The sequence below is a fragment of the Chenopodium quinoa genome, unplaced genomic scaffold (genome assembly GCF_001683475.1).
Source record: "Chenopodium quinoa cultivar QQ74 unplaced genomic scaffold, ASM168347v1, whole genome shotgun sequence".
In the NCBI taxonomy this organism is placed as follows: domain Eukaryota; kingdom Viridiplantae; phylum Streptophyta; class Magnoliopsida; order Caryophyllales; family Amaranthaceae; genus Chenopodium; species Chenopodium quinoa.
In genome coordinates, this window is record NW_018743252.1 from 5,513,854 (window position 1) to 5,530,392 (window position 16,539).

Here is a 16,539-nt window from a genome sequence, read left to right on the forward strand (position 1 = left end):
TTATGACAACTCTCGAGATTATTGAGCCACTACGAAAATATTAGAGTTGGATTATATTTTATGACCGTATGTTTGAAGCCCAAGACCGAGCTAATTAAATTTAGTTCGGTGATTAAGGGCCCAATTGGTAAAAATATCCAAGTTTTAAAAGCCTATTTATGGCTAGACTCTAGTTTAGCCATTTATCCCTACACCCCCCCTAAACGACGTCGTACCACTAACTTCCAGTAACTTCCCTCTAAAACTGCCAGTAACTTCCCACTACCCCACCCATATATATATATATATAATTAAAAAAAAAAAAAACTTTTCAAATAATTACATTTTTCTTTCTCATCCTTTTTCTCCAATTTCTCACTCAACCTCCATTTTCTCTCTCTACTCCATTTTCGTACATGCAATTAGCAAGTAAAATTGTCTAAATGTCCGACATAAGAGATGAAATTGCACAATCTCGACAAATTTCAACAACAACAAACCAAAAATCTAATGAGTAAGTATGTTTTACATGTTTAGTGTAAAATTAATTGAAAATTGCGAAACAAAACCCTAATTTTTTGGTATTTTTTTCTTTTTGATGATGCTTCAGGAAAAAAATTGAAAATACTGGAGTTCCAGAACAATCAAAGTAAGTATTACTATTTTTTTGGAATTATAAGCATAAATTTATTTAAATTTGCTCATATTTAAACAAGTTACTATTTAATTTCAAAATAAACTTAACTTTCCTCTATTTCTGAGACGATAATAAAAATTTAAAAAAGTTACTGTTAATATTGGAATGTATGCATAATTTTGATTCAATGATCAACCAAAAAAAATATAAAGTATAGTATTGTGAAATATAATGAACAAATACAAAACAGTATATGTTCAAATTGGATTGTGTGCATATATGTGTGCATATATATGTATACATATGTTCAAATTTGTATATTATGTGTACAGCATGCAATTTATGTTTGTTTCTAAATTGTTCATTTCTAAATTTATGTGTATACATTTACTGACATATTAATTGTTCATTTCTAAATTCCATTTTGTACAAATAGAAAACATATACTTTATTCATCTGTGTAGTAAAATGAACATTTACAAAAACTATATTGTCAAAATTCATATTATGTTATATATATCCATATATGTGTATACAAATGTTCATTGCTACAACTATATTGATCATTTATATGAACTATTCTGTACATTTGTCTAACATAGAAACATCATGTCAATTTTTATGATTTACAATATTAATTTACATTGTAGTGATGTACCATTTAAAGTGATACACTTGATGCAATTTGACAATGGAATGTTCAATCCTTATCCTATAATTCATGAGAGAAAAGAATGTTATGAAATAGACAACAAATTGGATAGAAATGAAGTTATAAAAAAGTGGGAACCCTATTTATTAGGAGACAACCTACATCCCAAGTAAGTTGATATACTTACAAATATTCATATATGTAATATTTAATGTACAATCATTTACTTCAATACTTAATCTCATAATTGAAATAATTTGTAAAATTTTAGTGAACCAAAAAAGTTGAAAGTGAAATTTATAATGTCAAGATCAAGGCCAGAGAAAAATCAATCAATAAGGTATAAATACTTAATAAAAATTCAATAATTAATTTTTATACAGTTACATAATCATACTTTTATGTATTAACATTCGAAAAATTTCAGTGAACAAGAGAAGGAAACTTCAAAAATAGATGATGCATCAACAAATCAAGGGTATATTCTACCTCAATGTGTTTAATGTTCATTTATTTCTTAGTTGTCATACATAATCTAATGATTTGCATTCTCATAAAAAAAACAATTGAAGAGGAAGCAAAAACTGATCACCTACAACAAGAAAAGGCTGGATCAGAATTAGTGAATACAGGGTATTTGATTCCCATAATGTTCATTTTCATATTACTTAATAAACATTTTTAATTATTTGAAATTAATTGATTTTCAGAAATCAATCACCTAAGAAAGACACAAGAGAGGTTGAACAACTACAACCAAAAAAGGATGCAGCAGGGTATTTTCAGAAATCAACTAATGTTCATTTTCATATTAGTTGATAAGCATTTTTAATCATTTTCAATTTTTAATTTTCAGAAATCAATCAACTGAAGATGAGCCTCCAAAAGAGGCTACAGCAAAGGATCAGCCTACACAACAAGTGAAGGCTATAGCAGAGGATGAGCCTCCAGCAGAGGAAGAGCCTCCAAAAGAGGATGAGCCTCCAACAGCAGTTGAAGAAACACATTCATACATAATGCAAAAGTATGAACATATATAACTTATTAAATGTTTCTATTCCACATTTAAAATATTATTGATCATAAATTATCTGTTGCCAGGAAAAAATTAAAAGTGTCAACTCAAGGAATACTAAAAAAACTGACAAAAAACTGGAAAACTGCTCCTGTTAGCAAGGTCATTGCTGCTAAAAAGGCCCCTGCTACAACTAATGATACTGCTGGAAAATGAGTGATACACAGAAGAAATTAGTGCATGAAATAGGACTGGGGCCGTTGTTGGATATAGAACTTCCTCAGCTTGACAAACAATTCAGCCATTGGGTTTTAGATAGCTTTGAAGTCAGTAGTTGTAGTTTTGAGCTGCCTAAAGGTGAGAAAATTGAAATTGAGGTGGAGGATGTGAGAATTGTATATGGTTTGCCAATGGGAGACATTCCCATTGTTGAAGCCAAATCAGACAGAGCAAGTGAAGATTTTGGTGTATTTATAAAAAAATTGGAGGTCAAAATGGCAAGGCAAAACACCATCTATAAACCAAATTATTGCTCAATATACAAGTGATAAATTCAAAAACCAAAGGCCAGCAGAAGAAGATTTTCTCACCAACTTTTTGGTAGTTGCTGTGAATTGTTTGATGAAGTGTATTTCAAACAACCAATGCCATTTCAAGTTTCTGTTTTCTATGATGGACAAAGAAAAAATAAAAAACTTGAATTGGTGTCAGTACGTGTTTGACTCTCTCATCAGTTGCCATGTGACATGGAGAAAGAGTGGAGGAAAAGGATTCTACAATGGACCACTGCAATTTCTGATGGTAAGTTTACAACACACAATAGTAAATTATAAAATGTTCATTTTAGTAACAATGAATGTTCATTAACAAAATGTTAAATATCGATTTCGTCTAAAATTTTAATCTTTTATATTAATTGTTCATTTGTATTATATTATATGTTCATTTATAGTAATGGGTTTTGGTGCAGCTGTTCTACTTTGACAGAGTTCAAAGATTGAACAAAAAACAACCAAGAACAATTCCAATAATTTCTTGTTGGAAAAGGGATATGTCACTTGAAAGGATAAAAACAGAAAATGATTTGAACTATGGATATGGAAAAGTCCTTCCAAGAATAGAAGAAAAGCCTGAAGACAATCCTAAGGTACAAAATGATCATTTATAAATTATGAAATGTTCAATATCAAAACACATAATGTCTTATATGATTTTTCTTATATGTTCTATAAATGACAGGTCTTTATGAATGAATTTGCATCAATGGTACAAGAAGTTGGTGCATCTTTGGCAAGACTTTCTACCAAATTGGTTAAGGCAAAAGAGCTCTTCCCTGGGAATCAGTTGGTCAAGAAGGTAGATGAAGTGTTGGGAAAGATGGCAATAGAACCATCAATTCTCAGCAGAGATGAAGAAATATTTGGATCAGAGGATTTTTTGAATGCCATAGCTCAAATTGAGAAGGATCTGATGGAGGCAAGTGAAGCAGAAAAAAAAGAAAATAGGAAATGAGAAGGAATATGATATAAGGAAGGCATTCAGTTTGGGTTGCAACTTAACTCCCCCAACTCCAACAACTGGTAAATATGCTTAATTAAAAATGTCATTAATTTGAATATCCTTACTTAAAGAGTATAATATAATTAAAGAATTAAAATTTATTTTATTTGAACACAGAAGCACAGATTAATATTGCAGCCACAACTTCAACAACAACTGATGCAAATGTTTCTTCTAAGCCAGAAGAGGGTAAAGTTTTAATATCTATGTACAATTATGAAAAGTATAATGTTCATTTATAAAATAATAAGTTTGTTTAGTCTAAATATTCAAAAAAGTATATATTCAGAATAACAAATGTTCATTTACATTAACAATTTCATATATTTTAAATCAACAGAAAGAGTTGGAGGTTCAAATTCTGAAGAACCACAAGATGGAGGAAATTCAAAAAAAGGTAAAAAGTTCACTTATATAGTATTAAATGAACATTTGTGATTGTAAGATATTCTTCTTTAATGATACTAAGTCTATATATGTGTGAATGCAAATTAATACAAAAAGCATTAAACAAAGGTGAAGGTTCAAAATCTGAAGCATTAGAAGAAAATGTTGAAGGAAATTCAAAGAGTGGTACAATGTTCACATATTACAAATAAATGATCAAATTATTAAGTATAATGTTCATTTCTAGTTATATTAAATTTTTTTCATGTATTTTGTTTGCAGCATCTGATTCAAAAGTTGGTGATCCCAAGACACCAACTGAAAATAGGGAAGCTGCTGGAGATATTTCTACAATCTTGAAATCTCCAGCATGTTCAAGTATGGAAGATATCCTTGATAAATCAAACAAGAAAGGAGGAAGCATGGGGTAAACATGGAAGACCTATCTTGTTAGAAAATATATAATTTTGAATGGACATGTAGAATAAATTTGGTTATAAAGTGTAATTATTTTGGACAGTTTTTGTTTATGAAGTTAGTAATGGATATGTATTATAAAATCAGAAGGGAATATTTTGCTTTAGGGTAGGAATGCACAATTTAAGATATGTAAATTATGTATTTTAATTTAAATGTCTTAGTAATATTTTAAGTGTTTATTGTTCAAAAAAGGAGAATAATGTTTTTTTTATATTAATTACTCTTCATTACTAACCATGATTAATATTTCAGAGAAGACAAGAAGAAACAGATATATGCTTCAAATGTGAAGGAAAGGTAAATGATTATTCCACATATACATGTTCTTTTTCATTAAACTGAATAATCATTTATACTATATTTATATTCAGTGAGACAAAAAAGGATTTAAAAGAAATTGATACAGAGAAGATTCAAATTTCCAAAAACACAACAGGACAAAGGTAAATGGTCTTTACATGTGTATAGATTTATAATGTTCATTATCAATATACTAAATGATCATTCATAATTCAATATTTATTCAGTGACAGAGAGAAGACTTTGGAAAGAAAAAAATCAAGAGAAGCTAAGAAGGCAAAAACTGAGATTGCAAAGGAAAAAGAGATAAGGTATTACTATTTGTTCTTTATATAAATTATTTGTTCATTATTAAAAAAATTCATATTTGTATTAATATATGGTCACATTAACTAGGCCACAAAGGGAAATCCCAAATGTTCCTCTTGCTTTCCGATCTCCATACATGGTCAAGTACAAGGATTTGTTCAAAGATGAAGACACAATGAACAAACTTGTAACAGACTATGCTTATAGTGGAAAAGATCAAAGGTATACATCACTTACTTCATTAAAACTTTAACATTATGTTTGTTGTAAACTCATAAAATTTAAAAAATTGATATTTTGCAGTGAGCTACTATACTATGATGGAGTGAATTCGATCAATAGGGAAGAGATGAAAACTCTTGAAGGGGATACATTAGTAGTTAACAATGTGATCGATTCATGGGCAGTACTTCTGAATCAAAAAAGGTCAAAGAACAAGTTATACTTTTCAACATTTCCACATGTAAGTCTTTATTGAAATTACACATGTATACATTGGTGTACTAAAATGATCAATTCACTTATACTAGATGATCATTATGAATGTTAAAATGATCCTTGTGCATTATTTGCAGCAAATTATGTATGCAAATACAGTGTGTCCTGAAGGATCATCAATGGAGCTTAGAATTGCATACTTCAAAGAAAGAATAACAAATGAATTGAGGTTATACAAAATCAAGAGTGCAGTTGGATATCAACAGGTATTAATGAACAATATGGAATTATAATATGTTCATTAACATTAATGTGTATATATAATAATATTGTGTACTATGTACAGATTTTTTTTCCAGTGGCCATATATGCACATTTCTATCTTCTATGCATTGATCATATCAATGAGACAATGCATATAATTGACAACAGGAAACTGCCAAAACATCAAACAATTGCAACAAAGTATGAAAACCAACCCCAATTGGTGGTAAGTATATTGTTTAATAGATATATAAATGATCAATTTGTTTATACAAGATGATCAATATTGAAAATTAAAATGATCAATATTAATATGATCCCTTTGAATTTTTTTTTCTGTATATGTTGCAGTTAAAAGGATATGCAGAATATTTGAAAGGGTTGGGGTATGAAGATGCAGATTCTATTGAGAAATATAAGGTGGTTTTGCAAAAAATGAAGTGGAGGAGCAACGAAGATTACACCAACTGTGGAGTTTACATTATGAAACATATGGAAACTTTCACTGCTGATCCCAATGAAGAATGGGTTTGTGACCTAAAACCAAACAATGTAAGTAAATTTCAACAAAACAAAAAAATATACTTCATGATCATTTTATAATACATAATGATCATTTATATCCCATTAATGTTCATGTTTATAATAAATTATTTTCTTGGAACAGGTGAACCAAATCAGAAAGCTCAGAGTACAATACACTGCTGAACTAATGCTGAATGAAGGAAACAGGCAGTCACAGAACAATAGAAGAGCAGCAAGAAGATTTGCACAAGCTTAATACAATATGTTCATATATAGACATATATATGATCATACTTGCTTTCAGTATTTGTATGGACATAAGTGTTTGTTGTTGTTCAAGTAAAGACAAAATTTATTATATTTTTAATATTTACAAATAGTAAAGTGTTACATTATAATTGCCAGTTTTAAATCATCTAATATAATTATTCCAATTTAATAATGGTTCTTACTATTTAAAATAGTATATGATCACTTCCAAAAGCAAAAATAATCATTTATAGAACATTTAAGAATAGTTTGAAAAAAAAGATTCAAATTACTTAATAAATCAAAATATAAAAAACTTAAAGCACTTGAATCTCTATAAAGTTGAGACAACTAAAAATGTTGATAGTTAAACACCAAAACATAATTGCATATTGATTTACTCTCTTATTTACCATTTGTAGTCAATCTCTTAGCCACACTAGTATCAAAAAACGCTAATAACCTATCATATTTGGTTGAAATCTGTGGAGAACCTCCTTGAGTACTTCTTGAAACAGTAGGAGATCCTTGAACATTCATTGAAACACTAGGAGAAAGTAGAACATTCCTTGAAACACTAGGAGAAACTTGCACATTCCTTGAATTTCCTTGAGTACTTCTTGGAACATTAGGAACATCATGCACATTTCTTGAAATACTAGAATCAACTTGAACATTCCGAAAACAGCCTTGAGTACTTCTTGGAACATTAGAAGGAGCTTGAACTTTCTTCGGAACACTAGAACGAACTTGAACATTTCTTGGAGCTTTTGGAGGATTTTGAACAATGCTAGAAACTTTAGAAGGAGCTTGAGCACTGATTTGAGCATGCACAACTGTGGGAAATTGTACATTTCTTGGTTTCTTTGGTGGCAATTGAGAACTTGTTGGAAAATTATCAACATCATGAGCAATTGCAGTTGTTTTACCCTAATGATCAAAATTAAAATAATTAATGATCAAATTCAAAATTCATAATGACCTTATACAAAATTAAAAGGTAGATGATTAATATTTCACCTTAACAATAGAAGATATGTCTGGATCAACAGTAACGTTTGATTGCATAGAGCTATATCCATATTCCTATAATAAAATGAAAATTATAAAAACATTATAATCACAACTTAAACTACTAAAATGAACAACTACAATTACATACATAATCATTTACATAATACCTGTTCAAAGTCATTTGAAACACTATCATCTGAAGGGATATCTTCTACAATGGCAGTCTTTTTATTACAAACCTTGAAAAAAAATTAAAAGTAAAAATGTTTTATATTCTAAAGAATTTGATAAAAACAGATAAAATAAAAAAGAAAATAAGTTTTTACCTGAGCACTTGGATCTTCAATCACAATTAACTCATTAGGATCAGCCAAAGAATTAGCATAAGATATAAGACACCCATTCTCGTCCAATTCCTAAGGCAAAACAAAAATGTTCAATTCTTGAACATAAATGATCAATAACAAAAACATAAATGTGCATTATTACCTGAACTACTGGTTGACCTTTAGATCTTTTATAAGGAGTGTATACTGACTTTTTCTTCAACCACTGACCCCTGGCTTTGTTATAAGCCTTCTCTAAATTACTCTTAGGCCTATAATTCCTCTCTCCAATAGGTCTTGATTTTGCCGGATTCTTAACTTCATGATCAACAATTTCAATACCTTCAACCGGTTCATTAAAATCAATAGTACCAGTAACACTCTCAATCTTTTCTTTTAAAATATTGAAATAACTTTCAACCTCTGCTCTAGCATTCAAAGAGTGTTGACAACTTGTTACCAACTTAACAAATTTCCTTAGTGTTTGTGTCCTCCAAACACTTGTAGATACTACATTGGTTTTCATTGTAGGTTCATCAAGGCCATGACTACACATAGCAGCCTTAGTCCACCTCTTACATATATAGTCATCTGGAATCTTATGAACACAATTCATATGATAAATTCGAAGAGCATGACAACAAAGCAAACCCATTTCACTAAACAACATGCATGTACAACATATTGCATGTGTTTCTTTATTAAAAACAACCTCGTGCTTGATCATATCTTTCCCAGGTCTCCACAAATGATAATAATATTCAGGAAAATTCACACCAGCATCCTTATGATCACAAGCAGTACCCTTAATGAACTCTTCCTCAAAAAGCACATAAGCTTGAATAGTATACAATGATCTAGCATGAACAAGAATCCCAATGTATGCAAAGGCCAAATGACGATTACCTCTGATTGTATTATAATCTCTCCCTTTTTCTTTGCTTCTCCACTCTTGAACCACATCGAGAAACACTTGATAGAAATCACATAGACCTTGTGTCTTGTTAAGCCTTTGAGAAACTGATTTGTTAGTTGTCTCACTACGTTGAGATGAAAGCACACCTCCTGACCAAAATTTCTTTGAAAAAACTGGACACCACATCTCTTTGATTTTATACAAATCATTCAACCAATCAACATTTGCACAGTCATATTTCAACAACATTCTGTAAATGAAACATGATCATTAAGCATAACAGTTATGATCATTATAAATAAACATTTATAAAAAACTAAATGTTCATTTCTGTAAAAATTATTTAAGAAGCTAAACAAGTATAAAGCAGAAGTACCTTTTCCAATAATGCTCAAATTCTGGTGGAGTTTCACAATACTTCAGTAAATAACCAAATAAATCAGTGAAACACTCCAAAGCTCTCAACGCCCCAATGTGTTTCTTAGAATTTTGTTTAATATGCCACACACATAATCTATGATGAACACCTTTGGGGAAAATATTTCTTATCCCAGCTGCAATTGCTTGAGCTTGATCAGTCATAATAGTAATAGGACTTCTCCTTCCCATAGAAGTTAGAAAAGTATCAAATAACCACTCAAATGATTCTGTTCTTTCATTAAGTATAAATCCCATGCCAAACATCACATTATTTGCATGATGATTCATACCCACAAATGGAGCACAAATCATACCATATTTGTTAGTCCTATAAGTAGTATCAAAAACTAACAAATCACCAAAGTAATGATAATCTCTCATCATCCTTCCATCTCTCCAAAAGAAATTAACCAATGCACCATTTTCATCTTGTTCAAAATCATAATAGAAATCTGCTTCATCAATTTGTCTCTTAGCAAAAAATTTGATTAGTTGATTGTTGTCACCTCCCCCAAGTTTAGCTGTCTTTTCAACAGAAATAGCATTATAAGAATCAGGAGCTGTAAAACAAAGGTTAGGAGACCCTCCAACCTCCTTCTTCAAAGCTCTCAAAGAATCAGAAACTTTAACTCCACTCAATCTAAGTGTAGAAATGAAATTAATATGTTCCTTAGAAATATCCCTTTGAGACCTTATTAAATGTCTCTTGTCAACAGGAATCATTTCATGATTATGAACCATCTCATGTCTTGTACATGTATATACACCTGAACGGTCAATACTAAACTGCACAAAAGCTAAGCAAGCAGTCCTTATGTTAAGTCTCTCATACAGCCTATTATTCCTGCACTTATCATCTTTAAAACCCTCATTTGTACAAACAAATCTTTTCATAGAGAATGAATCATCTCTTCGCCTCTTACTTTTTCCAATTCTAATTCCAAAGCCCTTTCTAAATTCATATTCATTAAACATTTCATAAGCCACATCTTCAGAAGGAAATTGTTTCCCGTAAAATTCAGAACTAGCTGCTTCCTCAAATAAAATAGCATTCTTTTTTTCCACTGCAATATTAAAATGTAACAAATAAACACAAATAATAGCAATAATGTACAATAACCACATGTAAACTGTTAATGATCATTTATCATTACATAAATGAACATATATCAAAATGATAATAAAACATATAAATGAACATTTATGATTACATAGATAAATGTAAATTACAGTAATTACACCTATGTTAACGTAAATGTACATATAATCTAACATACATGAGCATTAATTGAATGTCAAATTTTATAAAACTATAGACAATCATTAAAATGCAGAAAACTGGAAAAAAACATCAATCGAATAACAACATTACAAAGAAAAACAATAAAATCACAACAATACATCACAAACTATAAATTAAAAATATCATAAATAAAAATGAAATCAAAAATTATAATCGACCATAATTTTGGTCTTAATTCATACAATAAGCAATAACAATTAGCTAAACAATAAAATCAAAAATTATAATTGAGCATTATATAAACTATAGTTCATACAATTAGCAAAACTATGAAATCAAAAATCAAAATCGAACTATTACACGCGAAAAACAGAGCATAATCAAAATCGAATGATTGAGGAAAAAATTACTCACATTGTTTCGAAAACGAGTCGACTAAACCAACTCCAGCAGGAAAAATAGAATCACAATCACGATCAAAAGCAATTAAGCTAGAATCACTGTCACGATCAAACGCAATTGAGCTAGAAATTTCCATGGAAGAAGAGAGAGAAAAATTGGGGGAAAAATAAAAAATGCAGGAGAGAGAAAATGAAATAAGTAAAATATGAGATAAATAAAATGGAAATTAGGTTAAGAAAATCATTATATAGTTGCTTGAATAGAAAGTTAACAAAAATGAAAAAAGATGAAGAAAAAAAATGGCAGAATGGTTCAATATAAAACGACGTAGTAGCATGGGGGTGTAGGAGAAGCTGGCTACCCTAGAGTCTAGGCAAAAATTTGTAAGTATCACGGATCAAGCAAGTTAAAGATTTGGGCTCAAATAAGAAGCCCATTCCTAAGAGGATGCTGCTGGACTAGTTAAAACACCGGGCCCGATCGAGCTAATCGTGGCCCGACAGAGCGCGCTCACCTATTGCTACCGCAATACTGGATTGTTGGTCTTCGTATATTATACATACCCAATTACGGAAGTATGAGGGGGCAGCTTTATTTTCATGTAGACTAGCCTATTAGTTTTTACAGACCTTTCTTTAAGTTTTATTAGATTAATTTTGTAGCTTTTGATTATTAGTTAGTTTGGTTTTTAGGCACTTAATTAGATTCCTTACTAGGATTATAAGGATTATTACTCCGTATCTTTTATTCGCTTTTCGTCAATTTCGTTTTCATGCAAGAGTATTAGTATGGTTGTTTTTCTTTTCTTACGTTTTCATTAGCTTAGTTCTTTTCATTAGCAGCTTTTAATTAGTTTTATTACTTTTTGGTTTATGCAAGATTACTATTGTTTTACTTTTGTTTGATTATTATCGTTGACTTCACTTTGGTATTTTTCTTTAATATCAGTTTTTATCATCATCGTTTTTATTATGTTTAATTTAATTGCTTTGGTAAGTTTAGTTTTAATTATGTGCGATTAGTTTATTTCTAGAGTCTTGGAGATCCGTAAATAATATGAGGGGACGACTTATTATTGTTGATTGTTAATGTTTTAGATTAATTTCCTATTGATTGATTTAATGTTATGCAATTAGATTACCGCTGGTTTAATTGTATGAGTTACGCAATATTGATTTGACATTCGACATATGAGAATTGTTGTTTAGGCTTAGTTTCAATAGGCAGGCTAATTTATAAATGGTTAAGTCAAGATTCAAGAGATGCGATTTAATACCGATAGATTAATTATGTGATTATAATACGTAGCGAAAGCCCTTTATAATCTGGTTAATTCATGCATTGATAATTGATTGTTATGTTTTATCCCGGAGTATTAATTGTTGGTGAACCTATGACCCTAGGCTTTTATTATTGATTATTCCCTTAGTTTAATTATTGTCGTAGTATAATTATTACAATTCTTACTTGTTTCTTGATAATTTTGCACGATTAAAATAATTCATTAGGAATAAAAGAACATTGTTTCCCTATGGATTTGACCTTACTTCCCTATCTATATTAGTTAGTGGTTTTAGGAATTGCTTTTGATTAGGTGATACTACTATAGCCTATCACCCTCCCTCTACCTCTCCCTCTCCTAGTTTCTGTCCCTCTCCCCATGCCAATTTTTGTCCCTCTATCAGCACCACTTCCTCTCCCAACACCTCTCCCTCCACCAGACCCTCTCCCAACAGCTCTCCCTCTACAGACCCTCTCCTTGTACCCCTTTCTGTCTCTCTCACACACACTCTCTCTCAATCTCATCCTATCTTTATTCAATGTTAGCCCAAGTTTCATCTGGATCATAATTTAGAACCTCAGGTTAAACTATAGGTGCTTTGCCTAACCCCTGAACATGCTTATCAAATTCAGACTTACTAACCACTTCAGCTTCAATCAAATCAGGCACTTTCTTCTTCCTAGGGGTGAGTTTTTTCCTAACACTAGTAATTTCAGGCTCAACAACTGGATGCTTTCCCTTCACCAGTGACCTAGCTGCTGCAACAACCTTAATGTCCTTCAGACCATCCCCAACCCATATATAAATCTCTTTCTTATTAGCCAAGTTTGCAAACGTTTTCATCAAATCACTATCACTCTCAAGATTCACATGCTTCATTTTATACACGTACTTAAATGTGGGATTTTGGGGTATTTCAACATTCCTTTCTTGTGATTTTTCCCAATACTCTACAATAAGGTCTATCAAATTCACCTTATCTATATCATCAACCAAAACGGAAACATCTTTACCCCTATATTGAAATTATAGCACTATAGTATCACCCATTCTGCAACAACCACACAAATAAACAAGAACTAATCACTACTTGTGTAATAATAATACCCTACACAGAAATCACAGCAACCAAACAATGCCAACAACGTTTACAACAAAATCATGCAATTCTAACACATACACCAGTAAAGATATCAACTCCAACAATTTAGACTATCAATACGCCATAATTCACCATCAAAATCACCCGCATTACATATTAAACCCAAAAACAGAGCATAACACAATGTAAAGCACAAGTTAAAACATACTTGACTTCAATTGGCACTATTAGTGGTGTATAGCTTCAAAAGATCGAACTTTGTTTACAAATAAACAATCGTCGAGCAAATTTGAGCCAAATCGTCGTAAAAATTTCCAGAAAACTTCCCTAAAAATCCCCTCAGTTTATCTCTTTACGATTGAGAAATTACTACAATCTAAACACCCAAAACCTAGAAATTAACAGCCCCAATTTTTCCGCTCAGCAAATGATATACGAATTCCTCACTCTTTGATTTTTGAAGTGCAGAAGATGAAGAAGATGGAAGGTTTTAATACTCTCATCATTTTTTATTAGACATAAGTGGGCGAAGGGATTTAATTGGGGGCAATTTAGGAAACAAACGTGTTTTTTTTTAAATCGTTAACCATGGTTAGACTTTAACCTAAAAACATCATTAATGTTACAATTAGTTTAATATAACAAATTGAGGTTTACCACGGATAATTAAAATTTTTAGTGTTCACCATTGAGAAAATTAGAAAGTTTAGTGTTACCATTGAGAATTTCCCAAAATAATTTCAATTCAACAAAAATAAGGCGAAATGAATAGAACCTTAGTCTTGTGTTTTTCCTAGTGAATATCTGCCCCTAAGAGCATCTACATTGGTTGTATTTTTTGCTCCCCATTTGTTAAAAAGTGAAAGTGGGGACCTTCCCACCATTGGAAGTAGCTCCCCATCCATCAATTTAATTTGGAAAGGCTAATAATATTGAAACCTCCCAATATCAAAGAGTGGGGGCTTGTTTTTGTTTTTGTATGTTGTTTCGGGTGTTTTAGTCCCTCGGGAGAGTTACAATACGGAGTATGCGCGCCTGACTTCTGTACCTGCAAAACCACGAAACTCCGGTTGGGTGGAGTTCCGCCTCCAACAATCAAGTTAGTATGATTTACGGATGGGTAAACGGGAGGAAAGTAAATTGGTATTTCTCACTGATTCAAACAGATTCCGCAATTAATATTGCTTGGGTTTTTTGTATCCATTTATGAATCCTAATAAATGAGGAGGATTCCTCTATTTATAGTGGGGGAGACATGTTCCCTGATTAGGGTTTTGATGCCACGTGTCAACATCCGATTGGATCCCGTTGGGCCTCTGGTGGGCTTCCACGTGTCATGATTCTACTGGGCCATGTGGCATAGGGTATTTTTACCCTAAACATTTGCCCCTCACAGGTGTGACGTGGCGTAGCCACGTGTCACCTGTGACAGGTGTCAGGCACGGGGGAGGCGACGTTTGAGTTGCTTCTCGCCTCTCTCTCTTGGATTCAAATTTTGAAAAGTTAAGGTTGAAGGTGGCGATTCGCCTTCTGGTCTTTGCCTATAAATTGAGGCGTACCCCCTCTCTCCTCTTCACTTTACAAATTTTTTCAGAAATTTCTTGAGAGCTCTGACACCGGTTGCTAATTTGGGCAACCAGTTGCTTCATTCAAGCGCATACAGATACCGGTTGAGGACTTCTTCACTTAATTCACCCAGGTACCGTCTTACTTGATTTTCTTTCTTAGCTTGAGTAGAACCACAGACGGTCATACACCGTCTGGGACTCCATAAGCCCTTTTCATGTTTTGCATTTGGTAGACCCACAGACGGTGTGGACCGTCTGGGGAATCTTCAAACCATGATCCTCAAAGATAGACCCTCAGACGGTGATGGACCGTCTGAGGTATCCTTAAACAATGGACAATCCGCTGAATGCATACTATAGCCCCACAGACGGTGGAATACCGCCTATGCATCTTTAGACTGGTTTCCATGGAATTGCACTCAAAAGACCTACAGACGGTTACATGTCGTCTGGGGCATCTTCAAACCTTGCTCTTCAAATGATAGACCCACAGACGGTTTGGACCGTCTGGGGTACCTTCAAACCTTGACTTTTTAATAATGCATTCCTAGGACCACAGTTGGCGATATACCGCCTGTGATATCTGTAATCAATGGTCTTCAAGAAATTGCATTCAGAAGACCCACAGACGGGTATATGCCGTTTGGGGCATCTTCAGACAATATTTGGCATCCAATAGACCCTCAACCGGAAAAATCCCGTCTGGGCCATCTTCAAACAATTTCCTATCAAAAAACTCATTTCATAGATCCTCAGACGGCAAGGAGCCGCCTGGGGTATCTTCAAACCAGATTCCTCAAATCCAGACCCACAGACGGTTTTGGACCATCTGGGGTGTCTTCAGATAACTGCTCTTCGAAACTGGACCCACAAATGGTTATGGACCATCTGGGGTATATGCAAGCTATGCTCCAAGACTTGGATCCTTCGCACCCTTAGCCGGGCTTATACCGCCTGGGGGGTGTTTGAGCAATGGTGTTCATTGCTTGCTCATGACCTGCTCTTTGAATACCCTTAGCTGGCTCTCATGCCGTCTGGGGGGTCTTTAAGCAACCCTCAACAATTAACGCTTGAGGCATCCTTGGTTTCCGATAACCATTTAATGGAACCTCAGACGGAGATGTCCCGTCTGGGTCATTTCTGAATGATCTTTATTGATCCCGCATGGGGTATCTTTGAATAAAACTTTGTGATAACGCTTGTGGTATCTTTGAACACACTTCCTTGATACCGCCTGGGGTATCTTTGGGTGAATTTCTTCCAAAATACCTGACTGTTTGTATTTGTGCTTCAAGTTTAAAACACAAACGGACTTCTCCGCCTGTGGCACCTTCAAGCTACATCTTGGAACCTCAGCACTAAAGTCTTCTTCAACCGTCTTCATAAATTCAAGGTATCATCCTTGCCCCTTTGTAACCTCTTGAGTTCACCGGTTATATAGGTTAGAGAACAATGGACTCTCCCAATACAC

General features: G+C 32.6%; 4 protein-coding genes across 4 annotated transcripts; 2 read left to right on the plus strand and 2 right to left on the minus strand.

Annotated features, from left to right (window-relative positions):
* Positions 1-2,348: 2,348 nt before the first annotated feature.
* LOC110734854 lies at positions 2,349-3,868 on the plus strand. Its single transcript, XM_021914993.1, has 2 exons — positions 2,349-3,430; positions 3,523-3,868. Exons 1-2 carry the CDS (start codon positions 3,335-3,337, stop codon positions 3,793-3,795), a joined length of 369 nt encoding a protein of 122 aa, XP_021770685.1. The 5' UTR covers positions 2,349-3,334; the 3' UTR covers positions 3,796-3,868.
* A 1,270-nt stretch (positions 3,869-5,138) lies between these two features.
* Positions 5,139-6,802, plus strand: LOC110734897. Its single transcript, XM_021915026.1, has 6 exons — positions 5,139-5,541; positions 5,623-5,782; positions 5,895-6,023; positions 6,104-6,247; positions 6,373-6,573; positions 6,689-6,802. Exons 1-6 carry the CDS (start codon positions 5,390-5,392, stop codon positions 6,800-6,802), a joined length of 900 nt encoding a protein of 299 aa, XP_021770718.1. The 5' UTR covers positions 5,139-5,389.
* An 818-nt stretch (positions 6,803-7,620) lies between these two features.
* Positions 7,621-9,223, minus strand: LOC110735091 (protein FAR1-RELATED SEQUENCE 1-like). The gene is made up of 2 exons (XM_021915232.1): positions 7,977-9,223; positions 7,621-7,881 (listed from the first exon to the last, which is right to left on the minus strand). Exon 1 carries the CDS (start codon positions 8,860-8,862, stop codon positions 8,188-8,190), a length of 675 nt encoding a protein of 224 aa, XP_021770924.1. The 5' UTR covers positions 8,863-9,223; the 3' UTR covers positions 7,621-7,881; positions 7,977-8,187.
* A 342-nt stretch (positions 9,224-9,565) lies between these two features.
* Positions 9,566-11,252, minus strand: LOC110734898 (protein FAR1-RELATED SEQUENCE 5-like). Its single transcript, XM_021915027.1, has 3 exons — positions 11,129-11,252; positions 9,686-10,535; positions 9,566-9,605 (listed from the first exon to the last, which is right to left on the minus strand). Exons 1-3 carry the CDS (start codon positions 11,250-11,252, stop codon positions 9,566-9,568), a joined length of 1,014 nt encoding a protein of 337 aa, XP_021770719.1.
* Between the last annotated feature and the right edge of the window lie 5,287 nt (positions 11,253-16,539).